At 39.3% G+C, this 20,911-nt stretch overlaps 2 protein-coding genes across 2 annotated transcripts; both read right to left on the bottom strand.

The window, feature by feature from the left end:
• Positions 1-740: 740 nt before the first annotated feature.
• On the bottom strand, positions 741-2,310 carry LOC145550244 (uncharacterized). Its single transcript, XM_081604312.1, has 5 exons — positions 2,211-2,310; positions 1,929-2,048; positions 1,763-1,837; positions 1,311-1,397; positions 741-1,224 (listed from the first exon to the last, which is right to left on the bottom strand). Exons 1-5 carry the CDS (start codon positions 2,301-2,303, stop codon positions 1,132-1,134), a joined length of 468 nt encoding a protein of 155 aa, XP_081460438.1. The 5' UTR covers positions 2,304-2,310; the 3' UTR covers positions 741-1,131.
• A 4,730-nt stretch (positions 2,311-7,040) lies between these two features.
• LOC103461441 (tetraspanin-8-like) lies at positions 7,041-14,809 on the bottom strand. The gene is made up of 8 exons (XM_081604142.1): positions 14,688-14,809; positions 12,876-13,019; positions 12,723-12,797; positions 12,547-12,642; positions 12,353-12,469; positions 11,747-11,779; positions 10,861-10,944; positions 7,041-7,861 (listed from the first exon to the last, which is right to left on the bottom strand). Exons 1-8 carry the CDS (start codon positions 14,709-14,711, stop codon positions 7,769-7,771), a joined length of 666 nt encoding a protein of 221 aa, XP_081460268.1. The 5' UTR covers positions 14,712-14,809; the 3' UTR covers positions 7,041-7,768.
• Between the last annotated feature and the right edge of the window lie 6,102 nt (positions 14,810-20,911).

The following is a 20,911-nucleotide window of genomic DNA, read 5'->3' on the forward strand; positions in this document are numbered from 1 at the left end:
CTTAGGAAAAAAGTAGCGGCTTATAGTCAGGAAAATATGGTAAATTTAATCTAGTGACTCTCAAAGGGGGAGAATGTTAGGGTTACATTAAAGGGGACCAGTTTTATATTAAAAAACAGAAAGTTTAAAGTAATGTTTCCCCATTTTTATTCACATAATAATGTGAAACTTTATTGCCAAAGATTGCTGCCACTGTTTGAATATTTTGTTGCTGTTGGGAGTCGTAAAAGTAGGGGCCATTTTGTTGAAACAGGAACCAAATGCAGAAGTTGACAAACAAAGGAAAACTTATGAGTTTAAAATAATAAGAGGACGGCATCAAAACTGGAGGAGCAAAACAGAAAAATCCAGGAAGAAATCATGGAAAATAAGATTCACTAGGCTGGAGGATGACACTGGATCCAGCTGAGTCTGATCTAAGGCTGAGACAGAAAACCTGAGGAGGAAACTAATCAACAAACACGAAGTTCGACTAAGACTCAAAATACAGATGAAAAATGTAAAAAGTCTCAAATTGATACAAGAGAAAAAGCAAACGTCACAGAGGAAAGAATATAAGAAAGAAACCGAACACAAAGGAATAATAATGAACAAATCAGAGAAAAATATGGCAAGACCTTTTGGTAATAATAAAATAAACACAAAGAAAATTATGCACAAATACCCACAGTAATTTAATTTATAGATTTTGCTACAAATTTAGTAAAGTAGGTTAAAAGAAAAAAAAAAGACAAAGTAAGTAGTTGGAGCATTGCTTTATTAGAAAACGTTATGTAATTTCTTTTGGCAGGATGTGGTGAATGTCTGCAACCTCAATCTGTAGTGAGTTTTAAAGTTTCATCTAAACCCAAAACCAAAACGTGAGAGAAAAAGAGATTAAAATCTGAGAGCGCAGCAGTGGGAGCATGAAGCTTGTGTGAAATGTTGCAGCTGAAAACAGAAACAATCACAATAAAATACAACATGAATGGCTGCAACATGAGGAAATGGGGTCATTTTTACCACAGTCAGGGTTTGCAAAACATTTTCATGTGGCAACTAATGCAAAGGCAAAAAAAAATGGCATGAAAACCTGAACAGTATTCTTACATCATTCCATAAACCCATCAAGACTTGGAGGCTCTTGATTGGTCAGTAAGCACTCATTGCGATAGCTGGCACTCCGGCGCGGTCGTGACGATTGATCTGACTAATCATGTTAGTGGAGATGATCAAGCCCATCATCTGGAAGAACAGGTGGATAGACAGTTGGTCAGAAGAGACAGGAGAACAAAAAGATGATGGTTAAACAAAATATGACCAAAACTTACAGCAACGAAGGCAAATCCAAAATTGATCCCAATGGCGATGTTGAACAAAAACTCCACCTCACATCCCCTCACAGCTTCACCGCAATACTGCAGAAGAGAAGGTGGGTTGTTAAGTTATGGGCTGTTATTCTGTATCCAGAGCAAGAACTGTCATTACCAGAGATGCCTGCATTGCTTTGGTGTGGAGTGCTTTAGTGAGGCTGTTCCTAATATTCAAATGTTTTGTGTTGTTGACAGAAATGAATAGACTAATTTCATTGTTGAGTGACTGGATGCACCAAACTGTGAGGTCTGTAGCCGTCAGACTGGTTTCTGTGGTTTGAGTTAACGACTCTCAGCAGTCAGGAGTCACTACGCCTGCTCCACCAACTGAACCTCGCAGCATCCCAGGCCAACACGTTTTATTAACTCTGTCTGTTTTCCTTCTCCACATTCACTTTTTTAGTAATTACCTGTTTTTTTAAAACAATGGCAGCAACTCCAAAGATTAGCATGAGGACCATTCCAATCCCCATGAAAACGGCAAACTGCACAGAAAACAACACACATTGTCAAACTGTCAACTTCATTTTTAATCATTTAATTTAGTTTTTATTTGTGTGAATGATGTTTACATACAGCGGAGAGGCAGCATTTATTCTCAGTGCGTGCTGCGTGGTTCCCAAGCGAGGAGATCCCAAAAACACCAATGGCAAAAACCCAAGCCCCGATCAGGTTCTGGTTGTCCATCCCTGCCATCTGATCCAAAAGAGCAAAAACACAAACGGTACAGCAAACGGATTATTATAGAACATAACCCACATCTATTTCTCTCTCTGTACGCAGACAGGTTTCGACTTTCGTGTGGAGAAAGTTCCCTTTTCCAATCATTTTTTAAACTGAATTGTTTTTCTGTTTTACCTGATTCCCATAGATCGTGGCACGTCCTAAATTGTACATCATCCAGATCCCAATACACTGAAGAAAAAAGCCAAGGGAAAGTTTATTCAACATTATTCATATAAAAACACTGAACAATGTGAACATAAAGTTTATAGCATTAGCGCAGGAGTTACAACACTGAGTGAACACAGATGAACTTTAGGTTCATGTTCAAATAACCTGATTTCACATCTCACAGCATAAAATTAACATTTATGGTCGATTCTGAAATAAACACTTTTAAAATGGCTGTTTTCTCACATATTTGTAATTTCTGCATTGAAACACTAGAGAGCAAGGAATTGAAGATTATGAACACAACTTTCAGGCATCCGTTAATTTTTCCCATTTTTTCTGTTTTACTTTGACTAGACAGTTGAAGGACAGAACTGAGCAGAGATGAAGGCGAGTTTGTTGTCTGCAGAGAATCTGAACAGTGAGAGAAACGTTTCAGCATACAAAGCAAATCTGCCGCCAGTCAGTAAAACCCATCTACAGAGCATGAGGAAATACACACAGTAGTGATGTGTCGGGCAACACCGATGCGTCGGGGCATGCGTAAAGCCCACGGACCAAAACCCGTGTCGGTGCGCGTATTGGTTTCAGCAAGTCACGTGACAGATACAGGAGCTGTTTCGAAATGACATTAAAGGCCAAACTGTGTTTATAAGGAAGCGAATCTGTCAATCTGTCAAAAGCATTTGCCAAACGAATTCTTGATCTTTTACGGAACAGCATCAACTATGGAGCAGCTTCAAATGAAAGGTTTCAGCAGAGTGGGACCATTTTGATCTTATATTGGAAAATAAATTTTTCATTTTTGTTGTTTCATCCGGTTCTTGTCAGTTTATACTTGATCTATCTGAATCCAAATTCAGCTGAAATTGACTCTTAGTTTACCGTATGATTGGTAAAAACAGTCTCCCTGCTTCTTCTCCACCCGAGTGCCAATAACGTTATGGTATACAGATTGGTTATTGAGGAGATGGAAAATGAAACTTTGAATGCCAGCTGGAAAAAAACTGTGGCCAGAGGCAGCAGAACCCGACCGGAGGCTTGTTTGATGAGATTATCGCTCTGCCGTAGATACAGCTGTGAATCTGGTGCAGGTTGGAGGAGACGCTTTAATGACATGACTGCAGATCACATTAAGGCCCGATTGATGCACACGCACATCCGCTGACCTGAAAACATGTTTTGTTATTTGGTTTCAATGTAGAGTATTTAATTATGCTGTATAATAATTATAAAAAATAATGGTAACTACTTCATGGATTTGCTTATCACGGGTTACTGGGTTATTTTCGAAATGCCACCCCTAAGAAAACAAGGGTTCGCTGTAAATGTAATGTTTACTTAATTTTCTTTCTACAGCAGGAGAGGTTTGGTCAAAAAAGCTTAACAGACTGAATTTCAAAATGTTAAAACTTTTTTTTAAATAAAAATTTGTGGAAAAAGAAACAGTCCATGCATCCCCATTCAAACACATTCACTTAAATTTTCACTTTATGGTACATGTTCACATTATTTAATGACTGTATATCAAATATATTAAAAATTTAACTGAAGATACGACATAATACAATATATAACATTCAATAAAATACAAAGACTTAAATCTTATTGTATAGACTTGGTCATCAAATCACTACGATGCCTGTAGGAACTTTTAATGTCCAGCAGGTGTCAGTATTGAGTGACACAGTATTGATACAGAATCGACACAGTTTTGCTCTGTGTTGAAACGATACATGACGCCTCATCTACCCATCACTAACCCACAGGAAGCCAGGGTCATGGTTTGCGTGGTGACGGTGGTGAGGCAGAAACACTTTGGACCCAGTTTGCAGTGATGAAGGATATTTAATGATGAAAAAAGGATCCAAAACACTGGCAGCACAGTTGAGAGAGGAGGTTAAGGCTCACACAGGTAGCAACAGGTTAAACAAATGGACAGGAACATATGACTTACACTACGACACTACAAACGAACAGCGACACAAGACACGGACCCGACAAGAGACAAAGACAACAGGTGGACTTAAATACACAGGAAGTAATTACTGGGAACAAGACACACTTAGGAAACAATCAAGGGGAAAGAGACGTGATATCACAGAGACTCACTGGACAGAACCTGAAGTAAACACACAGAAAAACCCAAATCAACACAGATAACCCAAAACACAGAAAAAAACACAAATCAACACACAGATAAGCCAAAACACAGAAAAAAACACAAATCACACAGATAACCCAAAACACAGAAAAAAACAAAAATCAACACACAGATAACCCAAAACACAGAAAAAAAACACAAATCAACACAGAAAAACCCAAATTCTTATAGCCAGAAACATAAATGAAAAACTATTTAATTTTTCTCTGCTGTTTTTGTTTGTCCAATTACAAAAACAAAAACATTTTTCATGTTCACTGTATATTTTTTATTGAAAATTCAAATGTCAAAACTGTTTTCTTTTAACTTCTTAATATTCAATATATTCTTTTCTCATCTGCATTAAAGCAATAAAACATGTCTTTTTCATGCGTTTTCTGGTATTTTGATAATTTTTGTTAACCTTTATAAAGATTTAGCTGATGTTTAGCTTAATAGTATCTTGATGCAATAAGAAGAAGCACAGTTGGCCTTTTGCTATGGACAGGAGAGCAAAGAGACTTTCTAAGAATAAGGTTGGTTCATACAACAGTTTATGGCGTAGATTAGGACGTGGGTTAATGACCCAACTGCAGGAAGACAGGCTGACAGCTGAGCAGGTGCAAAGTGGTTGTTTCTCCTCAGTACTGAAAGCAGAAGAGCGGTTATAAATATTTGTTCTCCAAATGTACTTCTTTTGTATTGGTGACATTCTGAAATATAATAAAACATTATGTGCTTTTCTAAATGTTTTCTCAAAGGGTTTAAAGTTGTAAAGTGCAAAATGAATATTAATTTATTTTTCTAAGCAGAGCTAAATGTGAGGATCTGCACATGACTGTTTGTCTGAATGTGGTTTCACACCAGCATCAAAAGCAAAATATGCAAATAAAGAGAGCGACACCAACTGCTCTGGCTGAAAAACATCTCTAGTAAATGATGCAGTCACATGATTTCTGCACGTACTTATGGTCACAACAAACCCAGTGACCTAATTTTATGGTAGCTTCCAGGGAAGCTTCACCAAGAAGTACAAAAAGTCAGTTCACAGAAAAATGCTCATGAGAAACGTGTGGCAAAGGAGGTTCAACCAAAACCCTGTCGACTCCTTTAAACTGGTTAAGTTCTGAGTTAAAACTAAAGCTGTGACCTAATGTGACCTTTCTGCATAGTGAAACAAGGAGATTCTAACCATTTGTGATTTTACTGGATTATTTAAGACCAACTAGAAACTTATGTTACGGGGAACTCAGGAGGCTGCTCACCACCATAGGGCACAGGGAACTGCAGCAGCCGAGAGGTATGCTGCCTCGGCGCAGGGACCAGAGGCAGCGGAGGACGGTGCCCAGGGGCCGGGACCTCCGGCGGCTTAGGGCAGCGGTGACGGCTTGACCCAGGGGCCGGGACCTCCGGCGGCACAGGGCAGCGGTGACAGCTTGACCCAGGGGCCGGGACCTCCGGCGGCTCAGGGCAGCAGTGACAGCTTGACCCAGGGGCCGAGAACTCCGGTGGCACAGGGCAGCGGTGACGGCTTGACCCAGGGGCCGGGACCTCCGGTGGCTCAGGGCAGCAGTGACAGCTTGACCCAGGGGCCGAGAACTCCGGTGGCACAGGGCAGCGGTGACGGCTTGACCCAGGGGCCGGGACCTCCGGTGGCACAGGGCAGCGGTGACGGCTTGACCCAGGGGCCGGGACCTCCGGTGGCCCAGGGCAGCGGTGACAGCTTGACCCAGAGGCCGGGACCTCCGGTGGCCCAGGGCAGCGGTGACAGCTTGACCCAGAGGCCGGGACCTCCGGTGGCCCAGGGCAGCGGTGACAGCTTGACCCAGAGGCCGGGACCTCCGGTGGCCCAGGGCAGCGGTGACAGCTTGACCCAGAGGCCGGGACCTCCGGTGGCCCAGGGCAGCGGTGACAGCTTGACCCAGGGGCCGGGACCTCCGGCGGCTCAGGGCAGCAGTGACAGCTTGACCCAGGGGCCGGGACCTCCGGCGGCTCAGGGCAGCAGTGACAGCTTGACCCAGGGGCCGAGACCTCCGGTGGCACAGGGCAGCGGTGACGGCTTGACCCAGGGGCCAGGACCTCCGGTGGCACAGGGCAGCGGTGACGGCTTGACCCAGGGGCCGGGACCTCCGGTGGCCCAGGGCAGCAGTGACAGCTTGACCCAGGGGCCGAGACCTCCGGTGGCACAGGGCAGCGGTGACGGCTTGACCCAGGGGCCAGGACCTCCGGTGGCACAGGGCAGCGGTGACGGCTTGACCCAGGGGCCGGGACCTCCGGTGGCCCAGGGCAGCGGTGACGGCTTGACCCAGAGGCCGGGACCTCCGGCGGCTCAGGGCAGCAGTGACAGCTTGACCCAGGGGCCGAGACCTCCGGTGGCACAGGGCAGCGGTGACGGCTTGACCCAGGGGCCGGGACCTCCGGCGGCACAGGGCAGCGGTGACAGTGGGGCCCCACTCCGTGCGCCACTCGCCTACCGCGATCCCCCCAGCATAGCTCCGCCACAGAACTCCTCCAGCGGTTCTGCTCCAAAGCACCGCCACGGGCTCCACCGTCTAAGCCGCATCATGCGTCTCTCACCTTCTGTTGTGGTCGGATCCTACCGTCACGATTTGGGTGGTTGGATGGTGAGGGAGGACGCAGGCAGACCCAGGTTGAAGTGATGAATAATGGTTTTAATAATGAAATAGTCCACAGAACTGAACAACAGGAACAAGACGTCATACGACGAGGATCCGACAAGAGACAAAGACAACAGGTGGGGCTAAATACACGAGGGTAATCAAAGAAACGAGACACAGCTGGGAACAATCAGGGAAGACAGAGACTCACAGGGGAACAGGCTAAAAAACACAGAAAAACCTCAAAATAAATACACAGAAAACACAGATCACAACAATTTCCAACAAAATGATAACAAAATAGATGTAAAAAAATGTTACTGGCACTTTTAAAGTCATTCTGTTGTGAAACTTCAACCCAATTATTCCATTAAAATTACTGGAAATGTTATATAATCTACTTTAGTGATTGTTTTGCCAACTTATAAAAAGATGTTTGATAGTTTCAGACCCCAGAATGTGTGAAAAATTAATCCCACGATTGTTGTTTTTCTAAATAATTGTTGAATTTAATGTCTGGAAATGTTTTTCATCTCCCAGCTGCAGTTGAGGGAAATATTCAGATTTTTCTGCGTTTCAGAGATTATTACAATCCAGCAACAAAACATGAAGATGTAAAAAAATAAATGTTTATACAAGAATCAGTGGTACAAACTCAAAAAGAGGAGAAGCTGTTTCCTCCCAGGACGATTTAAATCCCTTTGTGTTAATGATAAAAACAGACTCTGGTTACATTTCAGGTCCTAACGCTCGGCTTCGCCTCAGTAGCCCTTCATGGCGATGGCCGGTCCTCCCAGGCCGTCGTGGCGCCTGATCTGATGGATCATCAGGATGGAGATCAGCAGGCCCAACAGCTGCAAGGACACAGAAACATTCAGTTCAAATACAAAAATTAAAAAACTTAAATAATTAGGTCACATGTATTTGGTTAGCACCGAAAAATAAGCAATAAATTTGTTATTAACATAAATGTTGCATCATACTGTCTGATTTTATTTGGTGATAAGTTATGTGGTGGAAAATGTTATTATCACATATTATGACTTTATGACCAGATAATAAATTTTTTCAACACAATCCTCTCTTGATAAGAAAATATGTAATATTTTATGTTAATCACATCAATTATTATTTGATTCACTCTTAAGGTTTTTTCTTTGGTCTTTTTCTTGTCAACTTTTCCATTTTTTGCTACTACGCTATCATGAGAAAAGCATCAGAAATAACATCTAAATCTATTATTTTAACTTATATTTTATGTTTGAAAATGATTGAAAAACAAGAAACAAAAATGATGATGAAAAATGTAAGAAGAGAAAAATGTATGGGACTCAGTTTTTCCGTATTTCAGAGGCCACAGCGCCCCCTGGTGGCCGTCATTTTGAGGAAACTGGTTTATTTTTCTAATCACGTTTAGCCTGTTTAGCTTAGCATAGTTTAGCTGTAAACAACTTTACTTTTAGCGCTGTTATGCTGACTCCGTTAAACTTATCAACTTAAGGTCAAAATAACTAAACACTGGATTATTTACCTGATTTTCTTCCTCATGAAGAGTTTTTTGCTTTTCCTCCTTATTATTAAACATCATGCTATGGAGTCACATCACAAAATTCCTTGCAAATATTTCTAACGTAGTTCAACAAAATTAGTGATTTTAATAAAAACAATTTAAAAGAACAATTGTGGAGGAACTAATCAGTGATCAGGACACATTTATAATCTGATGCTGATGTGTTTACAGATTAAATATTTCCTTATTTTTCTTTTTACCAACAACTTTTTCTGACAGAGTTCTCATAATAATATTATGACTTTATTTTAGCAATATCATGACTTTCTCTTCATTTTATGACTTTATTCTCTTCGTTTTATTTATTTGTTTATCTTTTCTTGGCCAAGTTCTAATACTTCATTGAAGTGGTGGAGAAAGTACTTTAAAAATTTACTTAGGTAAAAGTACAAATACACAGACAAAAATGTACTCAAGTAAAAGTAAAAGTTCCACATTAACATTTTACTTAAGTAAAAGTAAAAAAGCACTGGCTTTTAAAAATACTTAAGTATTAAAAGTAAAAGTACTTACTGAATGCATTACCTAATCGCTAATATCATTAAGATCGTATTTAATTTTACTACATCAGAAATGTGCCATTTTAATGAGCAATGCCACAGATAAAGTGTGTTTTTATTGTGTTTACTCTGTAACGTAGTTTAAACTGAGATAAGGAATTATATGCATCATAATTTCAGGGATGGAAACATCTTGTCTCCTGTCCTAACATAGCATGAACTTCACTCTTTTGCCACTAGTGGCTTTTATTTTGAAAGAAATTAAACTGGCAGGGGAGGACATGGAACCAAGGAGCCACGTAGCAGAGTTGTAGTCAAGACAACTGAACCCAAGACCAAGACCAGCACCCTGCGATACATGACACAATAAAATTAAGTGCACCTATCAAAATTGCTTCTCAAATTGATCTGATAGATCCATATTCCCATAAAAATACCCAGATATTAAATACTTAGAGCTGAAATAAATTTAACCAGTATCAATTCAAACTCTTTTTCATTCTGTTTTGCTTTCATCTCTGTGCTACAATCCGCAGAGGTCTCCTGCCATCCCTAAAAAAATAACACCCTGGCTGGTTGCCCATATTGCCCATGTCAGAAACCACAACTGTCTGCACCATTAAACATAGTAATTAACAGTAAACAACGCTCAACTATGAACACTGTCCAAGGCGCAATAAGCAAGAAGTAACCAAGCAGAAGGAGGTGACTGTTCTCATCCTCCCTCCTGCTGCAATGTCTGCCACCATGACAGGTGACAAAAAAAGAGCAATCCATTACGTTCTTGTTTTATTTATTTGCCAATTAAATAAAAAAATATATATATATTTTAATGAAATAAAATAATAATAGCTACTGCAGTGTACGCAGAGCATTACAAAAACAAAGAACGGCTCTCAGTGAAGCTTCAATCCTATCAACCTTAGTAAAGATCCGTCCAGAAGAATCGGATGGTTCCTGAATGTCATATGCGACAGGTCAGTCAACACCTCCACACAATAATTCAGCAAATGAGTGACAACTTTTTTTCATCGCAGATGCAACATGTCTCTCTGTACAGCTAGCTTTGTTAGCATCACGTCCACAGATCTTACCTTTCTTTAAGTTTTCCTTCCAAATGACGCTAAAAGTTGGATGAAGTGCTGCTGATTTTACATGTCGCCATATCTTATGATTTATGCATTGCTATTAAATTACTGACGATTAGACAGACATCTTCTCCCGCTCAGAGGAAACAACTGCGCATGTCTTGGAGCTCCATGTGCCAGTAAAGGTGGAGGCGATGGTGACGACAGACACTAAGTCACAATATTGCTTGGATTTTACGGCGCCACCTTAAGTCCCTGGACTTCACATTTTAACGGAAAAAAAGCGGAACACGACTTGGATGTAAGGAGTAACGCGACAGTTTTGTAGAAATATAGTGAAGTAAAAAGTACAGATACTTACTGTAAAATGTAGTGGAGTAAAAGTAGAAAGTATCCATTATTAAATATACTTAAGTAAAGTACAGATACACAAAAATTGTACTTAAGTACAGTAACGAAGTAAACCACCAAGTACTTGTACTTCGTTACTTCCCAACACTGCTTCATTGTACTTTTTAAAAACCTGTTTAAATCACAATAAATGGTGAAACTCTGCCACCTGTTGGTGGCAAACAGTACCTGCAGCCCTGAAATCCCAAATACAGGAGTTTTTAAAAGTTGTTTTATAGTCTCTGCTGCACAATCACATGCTGGGAAGAAATTAATTTATAAATTTAAATATCAGTGGGACTCACTGCAGTGACAGCGAATCCAAACAGGATGCCCAGGGAGATATTGAATGGAACGTCCAGTAAGTAAAAGATGTTGTCACCGCAGGACTGCAGAGGAGAGAGTGGAAATAAAACAATAAGATTTAAACATTCGACAGGATATCAGGGTCGTTGAGGTAGAAAAAATAGGAGTATAAAAAACTCTGAAAATTTCTAGGAAAAACAAGGAAATTCCTCAGTTTGAAAAGGTGGAAATTTGCCTAAAAGGAAACTAACATTTTTAGGTTAATCTCAGAAATTTTCAAGAGTTTTGGAAAGTTGAAAATCTTTTGCTATTAGAAAAAACAAGAAAATTTGAAAAGTCAAAAATTGGCTGGAAAAAAAATCTGATTACTCTCAGATTTTTTTCAAACAGAAGACTTTGGTTTCAGAAGTAAAATATTTACAGCTTTTGAAACTCAGAAATTGCTGTTTTTTCTTGGAGAATTTCCAAGTTCTGTTCTAGAAAATTTCTCAGTTTTTTCTAGCAAATTTGCCATTTTTGTAACTCAGACATTTCCATTTTTTCTAGAAAATATCCAAATGTTTATAGAAAGTTACCAAATTCTTTTTTTCTTGCAAAAATTCCACGTTTTTTGTAGAAAATTTGCAATTTTGAAACAGAAGCTTTTCAATTTTTTTTCTAGTAAATTTGTGACCTTATAAACTCAAAATTTCCAATTTTTTCCAGAAAATTTTCAAGTTCTTTATAGAAAATCTCAGATTTTTGTCGAGCAAATTTGCAGAATTTTAAACTCAGAAATGTCTTTTTCTTCTAGAAAATATCTGAGATTTTTATGCGGAAATGTAAGTTCAGAGACCAGAACAGGCCCAACATGAGCAGAATGTTGTTGATAATCTGAATTAATACCTCAGCGTAGATCAGAGCCGGTCCTGAGGATCCCTGGAGGAAAACAACAACACAGCGATTCACACAGAAACCAAAAATACCATGAAAATACAGATTTAAGCATTCTAAAAATTTTTTTTAAATGAGATTAAAAATATCAATAATAAAAATAAAAATGAATGACAAATAGATAAATGAAAATAAAAAGCCAAAATAAAGAGATTCATGTAATAAATAAAAATAATAAATTAATTAATTGTAACGTCAATAAATAAATAATAATAAAATAATTTTTTTTAATGTAAATAAACTAGAACAGAATGCCTTCATATGTTTAGAGAAAGCACTACTCTTGGTTAAAGTCATTACAGCTGCGTCAATAATAAGAATAGTTGAAATAAATGAATAAAAGCCACAATTAAAACTGAGATTCATGTAGTAAATAAACAACTTAATTCAAATTTTTTTAAAAATCAATAAATAAAATTTTATTAAAAATGTAAAATATATATATATTGAATATTATAAACTATTATGATAAAATGTAAATATGAATAAATAAAAATAAAGCTGATAAAATAGTGAAATAAAATAAAAGTGCCTCCCTACGTTCCCCGCCCGACGTACCGCAGGTTTGGGTTTGCAGGTTGCGGTCCTAAACGGTCCGCTGGTGTCGGTGCATTCACAGGAGGCTGGGATTTCCGTTCCCCAGGCCTCAGCACTAACCACGCCGCAGCACTTGAACTGCAAACACACACGCCTTACTGGAGACTGCTGCACAAAACCTGAACACATTCCGTAAGGATTCAGTCAGGACTTACAGTCATCTGGAAGGATTCGATGACTTTCCGCCACTTTTCATCTTTTATGAGAGGCTCAACAAATTCTTTGGATTTACTGTCAAAGTTTTGTTTCAGCTAAAAGATAAAAAACGGAACTCTGTTAGCGTAAAACCAGACTGAAGTTTGTATTGCACCTGGTGTTTATAGCAGGTTACCGAGTTTCTCCAAACAGCCATGACCGTCCCAAAGATTAGCATGATGATCATCCCAATCCCAATGAAACCTGCAAACTGCACAAGACAAGTTCAGGTCGCGCTTTGCCAACTTCTAATCTCATGTTTCTGTAGGATTCAGACTTTTCTACGTACTATTTTGAGGAAAAGCTTGTTCTCTGAGCAGGCGGCGAAGATTCCCAGAGCGGAGATGCCAAAGACGGCGAGGGTGATGACCCAGAAGACGCCGAGGGTGATGACCCAGATCCAGCTCACGCCCGGGATGCTGAATATCGACATCTGATCAGTTGGGAAGCAAGAAACGAGTTACAGCGAAGCTTCAATTGATTCATTACCTTTTCTTCAAAGTGTCAGTTTGAGTCATAAGAGACTTAAAAACAACCACATTGGACCAACGTCCACTATAAACTAAATAAAATACCAGAATAGATTAAAAAAAAGACATGAAACGCTATAAAAAATGAAACACAAACAAATAAAAAAACATCAGAGTGTCTTCATAAGAGGCTTCTTCAGATTCACTGTAACACAGACTGCTACAGGAGATTGTTCCTGTCCACAGCCAGAATAATAAGAGAATAAAGTCATAAAATTTGGTTTATTCTTGTACAACTTTCTTCTGTATTATTGATATTTTTGTAATATGACAAAACTTTTTGTCAATGGACTATATGCCATGAACTTCCGTTTTAGCACTTCCGCATTTTTTGCCACATAGAATGGTTCCGGTGCACAGGCAACAGTATGTTAACAATGGCTCCTCGGTCTCTGCAGGACTATTAACGATTCTTATGTAATTATTCAGACATCCTGAAACGCTCCAACAACAACAAAGGATTTAAGCTGGGTGTGTCAAACTTCATAATAACTTCGAAGGTAAGTTAATAAATCGTTTGTATTCACCATAATGCCTCATATGTCTGACGTAGCTAACAGGGACAAGCTTACAAAGGTGCTATGTAAATGTTAAGTATTTTGATCATCTGTGCAGTGTGCAATCTACATATCTATGCTTTATAGATAGATATAGATATAAATCTTTATAAACATATATATAGATCTGTCTATATTGTGCCCAAGCTGTCAGTCGAAGCTGAAGTTAGCTTCCGAATGTAGCATCTAATTCAGAAAATAGCTAAAGGGCAATTACACTTAATTTTTCACTATCTTCATGTTAAATGCATTTTATATAATTGTCATATAAACAAAAGCTACGGAGTTGCCTAAAAATTATTTCATACTCCGTATAACACAAACGCATCCACACACGTATTGTGCCGAATCGCTGCCTCTGTTCTCAGCCTGTTCCCGTAGCAGTGGATTTCCTCCGGCAGTATTTTCCTCCAACAAATTATTCCACTGAACGAAACACGGACAGCTTTTAACCTTCGTCTTCCAGTTTCTGATGCTGGATTTTCAACATCCTCAAGCTTTGAAATAGCAGGCAGCTACAAACCGTGTGTTCGCTGTAGTGGCTAAGTTTTGGCTATAGTCCGCTGTCGCCTTGATATCAACAGAAAAATGAAAAAACTAAGCACTGGATGGTACCGGCTAATTACTGGACACAACAAAACAATTGTTGTACCAGTAGCTCGCAGATATTTTAAGTTTTGCGTCTTGTTCATGGTACAGATCTTGCAGCTTTGGCTAAAAACAATAGGAGCAAGCAGGACCTGGAACCAATCTATGTGGCATAAACTTAAACGGAAATACGTCACCACCTCTAATGGCATATACCCAACTGTAGTTGTGTGAAGCACATTGTGCTCTTGAGCGCCCCCTGTTGGTTTGGAGTCTCTATCTTCAGGTGCCTGTCATTGCATTAATGCACAGGATTAGACGCCACTACTTGGTTCTTTCTTTTTTTTTATCTTATCAAAACAGGAAGTATATATTTGAGACTTTTACTCTAAATAATTTAAGTTGTATGATATTTTCATAGTTTACCTTGACTGAAGCAACAGTGGCCATCACTGCCACCAATATCAGCACACATCCGACGATCTGGGGAAGAAAAACTGAATTAAACACAAAATTTTTTGTGTTTAATGTCTCTGTAACTGACAGGGCAATGTCAGTTACAGAGACATTGGAAATATTCACACCCTTACTGATAACCAGGTCCAGTGTGTGTCCCTGAGTGTGTGTTGCTTGTTTGACATGTTGCGTTAAACCAAAACTCTCTAATATATTACAGAGCTTTTTAGCCCCTCGGTCTTGGGGGTTGTCAACATGAATGTTGAAATCACCGACAATTATCAAACAATCGTAATCAATACATATGAGAGATAGAAGCTCATTCAAGTCCGCAAAGAAATTTCCACATATGTTGGTGTTTTGTATAGAGTTAGTGTCAAAGTTCGTTTGTGGCCTTTTAATTCGATTCCAAGATATTCAAAAGACATAAAATTACCCAAAGAGATTTTACTACAATTTATGGTATTCTTAAATATTGAAGCCACGCCTCCTCCTTTTTTGTGTTTTCTATTTTCACTTAAAAAATTGTACGTAGGAGGCGTTGATTCAATTAGTACGATTGCTTCATTATTGTCATTCAGCCATGTTTCTGTCAGAAATAAAACATCAATATTATGCTCAGTGATGAAATCATTAATTAATAGAGCTTTAGAACAGAGAGATCTGGTATTTAAAAGAGCCAGTTTAAGTGACTCGGAGGCTGAAAGCTCTTCAGTCTGAGGTTCCTTTAGATAGGGGATCAGTCTGAGGTTTGAATTAAGACCACTGTTTTTTGTATTTCTGTTTTTTGTAACTGTTCTTGTAGTGATCCGGACAGGTATTGTCCTGCTATGCAATGTTGGGGGGCCAGACACATTCTGGAGGAAGACGGGTGTAAAGATAATATCTGGACCCCGGTCTCAGACCTCAGAAATGCGGAGTGCTGGATCTTCAGGGAGGTAGGGGCAGGTGGCTTAGATGAAGTGAGAGTCGTGCCGAGGCGAACCTGTTGATCCATACTATCCAGCTGGGAGGAGAAAGAGTCCGTCCGTCTTTCTCTCTGACCTGAATTCTCCACCAGCATTTTCAGGCGGCTCAGGTGAAGCCCGACTCTCTTTAGTGGTTCACTTTCTGAGAAACTCTGATCTTGTGAGTGTAGGAGCAGAGAGGGAGGGGGAAGGAGAAAGGAGGGGGGAAAGATGTGGGATGGGGGAAGGAGGAGGGGAACCAGTCATTCTGTTCACAGCCGATGTTTTATCGGTTTGTATTGGAATAGTTTGTTCTTGATATGCGGAGGGCTCCATCCTAGTCAGACATCCTTGAGCCTGTTCTTCTGAAGCGATGGTCACATTGTTGTTCTTGTTGATAAAATGAAAAATGTTTGCAGTGAGCAGCCTTATTTCATGTTTGTTAAGATTGCGTCCTCCTCTTCCAAAGAGGTGAAAGCGCTGCCAGTAGATCCAGAGGTTATCGATGAAGGTCACTGAGCTGGCAGAGCAGGTTTTAATCAGCCATTTGTTTATCATAAGCAGCCTGGAATGTTTTTCGTCTCCCAATTGAGGCGATGGAATTGGAGCACTGAGAAATAACGTCGTTTTTAATTTTCCCATAGTGTCCAGAAGAATATTAAAGTCCTTTTTCAGAATCTCGGATTTTTGCTTTGCCAGATCGTTGGCTCCAACATGCACAACTAAAGTCTCCATGTTTGGCTGATCAGTGGTTAGAGAGAGCACTTTGCGGGTCAAATCAGATACAGTGTCACCAAGAAAAGAAACCACTCTCGTTTTCTTGGGATTGCAAACATGACTGATTCCATTTACTGCCTCATCTCCAACAATAAGCACTCTGGGCATACCTTTCGTTTTCCTGGTGGTCACTTTGTCCTTCGGAGCTTTGTGCGGTGGATGCGTTGGTTTAGCCTCATTGCTGATGTTTGAAGGTGGATTTTCACTCAAAGGCTCGTGCTGAAGTGCAGAAAATCTGTTTTTCAGTGGGATCCCCACGGAGTCAGGATGTTTTGAGGCTCGGGCTGGTCGCTTTGTCCTTGGGAGTGGGCTCGGTGTAGTCGTTTTGGTTCCAGCTGCTTGTTAGCTATTCTTTGACGGAGCAGGTGTTGAGGTTGAAGGTGGGTTTGGGCTCAGAGCCGGCCACGCTGATTCATCCAGGTGAGGGGTTCTCCCCGTTAGTCGTCTCATGGGATCTGCAGTGTGAGACTTTTGTTTTGGCTTGGCACCCTGAGCGATCCAAGGTGAGCTGCTTGGTGCGGGGTGTACGACCTCTCTGCTGATTTGAGGAAGAGTTGTTTCATATCCACAGGTAGTGTTGATCTCAAAGTTCACCTCCATAATCAAGGGCACAATGCAACCTTTAGTGACTGTAATCTATAAAAAAGAGCTGCCTGTTTGCTACAGTGTAGATGAAGACGGTTCATTCAGGAAAGCAGAGCTGCATCAAACTTTAAGGTGGAACTGCAGAAAAAAAAAAAATATTAATAAAAAATGTAATTGTTAATGCATGTCACCATGAGAAAAGCCTTCTGAGTTTTGCTTAAAAACCTTTTTTTAAATTATAATCAAATTTTTGTCTCACCAAGTGAAAAAATTATTTGCAAAACAAACTTATTTGCGCATGTCAGAAATATTTTCTTGCTATTCTAAGTTTTTGTTTGTGACTCAAAGTTTTGCTTGTGATTCTCACATGACGTTGTGGGCAGGGACTAAAATCACAACAAAAATTTCTGATGTGTGCAAATAAAAGTTTATTTAATTTAAAAATAAGTTTTTTTAAACAAAACTTTTTGTTTTAAAAATGGAAATTACAATTCCAAAAGTTTTGATTACAATTTTATTTTACTTAACTGAGGGTAGTTTTTTTTTCTTTCATTGAATAATTAGGAAACAAATTTAACTTCATACTCTGCGAACCAGACCCTAAACTTACTTAAAGTCTGGATTGAGTTTGTTCCCCTTCATTAATGACACACTTTTATTACATACATTATATCTATCATGGTAGCTCAAGGTGCGTTATTTTTAATTGTAAGTGAATATATTTGTTGGTCTTTTATTTTAGTGCTATTCTCCTTCAAGATACATTTACCTAACGCTGGAATACATACAATGTACATTATGCAGCAAAGGAAATTAGAAGACATATATCCATTATGGAGATGATTGGTTTTGGACGGGCGATGTGCCCCTTATTGCATAGGCGATACTGAAGAATGACTGCTATCATTAACATACAGGGAAGAAGCTTTTCAGTTATCTAACTTTGCTAGCAAAGTCATTAGCTAGCAGCTAGCTAATAGCACAACAATAACAGCCTAACATCTGTATGATAAAAATACTGAATCAGTAGATAAGAACAGTTTTTCCTCACCTGGCTGTCTCCTCCCGATCAGTAGTTCTTCAGAGAAAGGCAGACGCAGAGGCCTGTCAGTGTCTGTTGTATATCATTACCTCTCTGCTTAAAACGCTACTCCTAGCTGAAGCAAAAATGATAAGTTCAAAGTTTTCCGTCAACTGGCAAGTAGCAAGTCTACTCCACTTTATTCACCAAAAACATTTTTTTTAATTCACCAAAAACTGTTCTGTAATCTTGAACGTTCGCTACGTTGAGATCCGCAGTTAGCCGACTTATCTCGCTGTGCGAGAGGCAACTGGGTCATGTGTCACGTGCAAAAGGTCAAAGGTAACAAGGTGACCGGGTTAGGGCTATTATGTTGTACAGAAAAACCCCAACAAAAAACTAAATAATGTTAGTACATGTTATGTGTCAGAAGAGGGCTTCAGAAATAATACCAAAAAAAAAATTGACCAAAAGGGCACTTGGGGGCAAGGAGCAAAAGGGGCAGGTGCTCAAGCTCCTCTACCCCCCCACCCCCTGCACGTGCCTGCCCAACCTCCCCACCTCCCACACACACACACACGTTTGCGAGGCTATCTTTGTGGGGACTTTCCATTGACATTCATTCATTTCTACATCCTAAACTTTACCTTTACCTTTTTCCTAACCCTAACCAAAACTCAATTCATACCTTAGCCCTAAATCTGACCCCTGACCCAAAAACAAGGTTTCCCCTTGTGGGGACCAGGCTTCAGTCCCCATAAAGAGCAATTGGTCCCCACAACTTAGTGTCAGGAAATTCGTCCCCACAAGGTATTACAAACAAACGCACACGCACACACGCGCGCGCACACACACACACACACACACACACACGTGCACCATACCAACAGGGGACTATCGGTTTACTCCTGCCAAGAGGGGACTTCTGTTTCTACTTTGTTGAAAAAGTCAAAACCCATAATTTCTTTAAAGCTCTATTACCATAATATAAGTAATATGAGTGACGTTTACCTTACAAAGAGGGGACATTAACATACTGCAATACAACTGACTCTACCCATTTTTGACCTAAAGAGGAATTACTCACTACAATGAATTACTTTAACTATTTTAATAAATGTATGATTTAACTGGGTGATGTTATATAATTAATTATTTTCAATACAAATATTACCCAAAAAAGTGAAATTATGGCCGTCATGGAAAATGAATAATATTTTGAATACCATTTAATGATGACATGAATTAATAAGGTCTGCAGTATCAACAAAAAACATATTATTTTAATATGAACTTTCTATCTCACGTTGGTCCTCTCAATTTCCATTACAATGTAAAGGTCCCCACTTGGTCTGTATAGCACGACAGGGGTCTACTGTGGTCTACACAATGTAGTGTCAGGAAATTCATCCCCACAAGGTATTACAAACAGATGCACGCACGCACGCACGCACACACACACACACACACACACACACACACACACACACACTGTTTCTGTTACTGGAAGTCATCTGCTTATTGGACACAAAGTGGACAAATTACTCATCAGAACATCGTGTACTCTGTTCATCCTATGTAACTTTTAACTGTAATATTAAATTCCAACTAATATCTATACAAATTACAAGATTTACAGATACATATGTCTGAAAAGTGAATTAAGAACAATTTGTACATTTTCCATACTCCAAAAATCCAAAATCTTTCATATTTTTCCAATTTAGAATAATTAATATAAAATAACCGATAATACTAATAAATACAGCAAAAGTTCAAAGAAGCTTAAAACTGCAAAAATAATAAAAACGTAAACCAACTTTTTTGTTTTTTTGTGTTTTTTTTTTAAACTCCTGATTCTTCTTGTTAATCAACATGCTTTATGAAATCTTAACTATTACTAAAAATGAACATTTTAGAGAATCAAAAACATTTAAAAGTTTTTAAAAATAACTTCTACTTACTAGAAATAGCACATTACAGAAGATAAAAAGGCACTTGAGGCATCCATTTATTGTCCCCATTTTTTCTGTTTTACTTTGACTAGACAGTTGAAAGACAGAACAGAACTGTGCAGAGATGAAGGTGAGTTTGTATTCTGCAGAGAATCTGAACAGTGAGAGAAAAGTTTCAGCATATAAAGCAAATCTACAGCTAGTCAGTAAAACCTGTCAATGATTAGCATGAGGAAATACCTACAGGAAGCCAGTGTCATGATTTGCGTGGTGACGGTGGAGAGGCAGAAACACTTTGGACCCAGTTTGCAGTGATGAAGGATATTTAATGATGAAAAAAGGATCCAAAACACTGGCAGCACAGTTGAGAGAGGAGGTTAAGGCTCACACAGGTAGCAACAGGTTTTAAACAAATGGACAGGAACATATGACTTACACTACGACACTACAAACGAACAGCGACACAAGACACAGACCCGACAAGAGACAAAGACAACAGGTGGACTTAAATACACAGGAAGTAATTACTGAGAACGAGACACACTTAGGAAACAATCAAGGGGAAAGAGACGTGACATCACAGAGACTCACTGGACATAACCTGAAGTAAACACACAGAAAACCCCAAATCAACACACAGAAAAACCCAAATCAACACAGAGAAAAACCAAATTCTTATAGCCAGAAACATAAATGAAAAACTATTTAATTTTTCTCTGCTGTTTTTGTTTATCCAATTGCAAAAATAAAAACATATTTTTCATGTTCACTGTATTTTTTTAATTGAAAATTCAAATGTCGAAACTGCTTTCTTTTATCTTCTTAATATTCAATATATTCTTTTAATCTGCATTAAAGCAATAAAACATGTCTTTTTCATGTGTTTTCTGGTATTTTGATAATTTTTGT

The sequence above is a fragment of the Poecilia reticulata genome, chromosome 23 (assembly GCF_904066995.2).
Source record: "Poecilia reticulata chromosome 23, P_reticulata-male-v2, whole genome shotgun sequence".
Classification (NCBI taxonomy): Eukaryota; Metazoa; Chordata; class Actinopteri; order Cyprinodontiformes; family Poeciliidae; genus Poecilia; species Poecilia reticulata.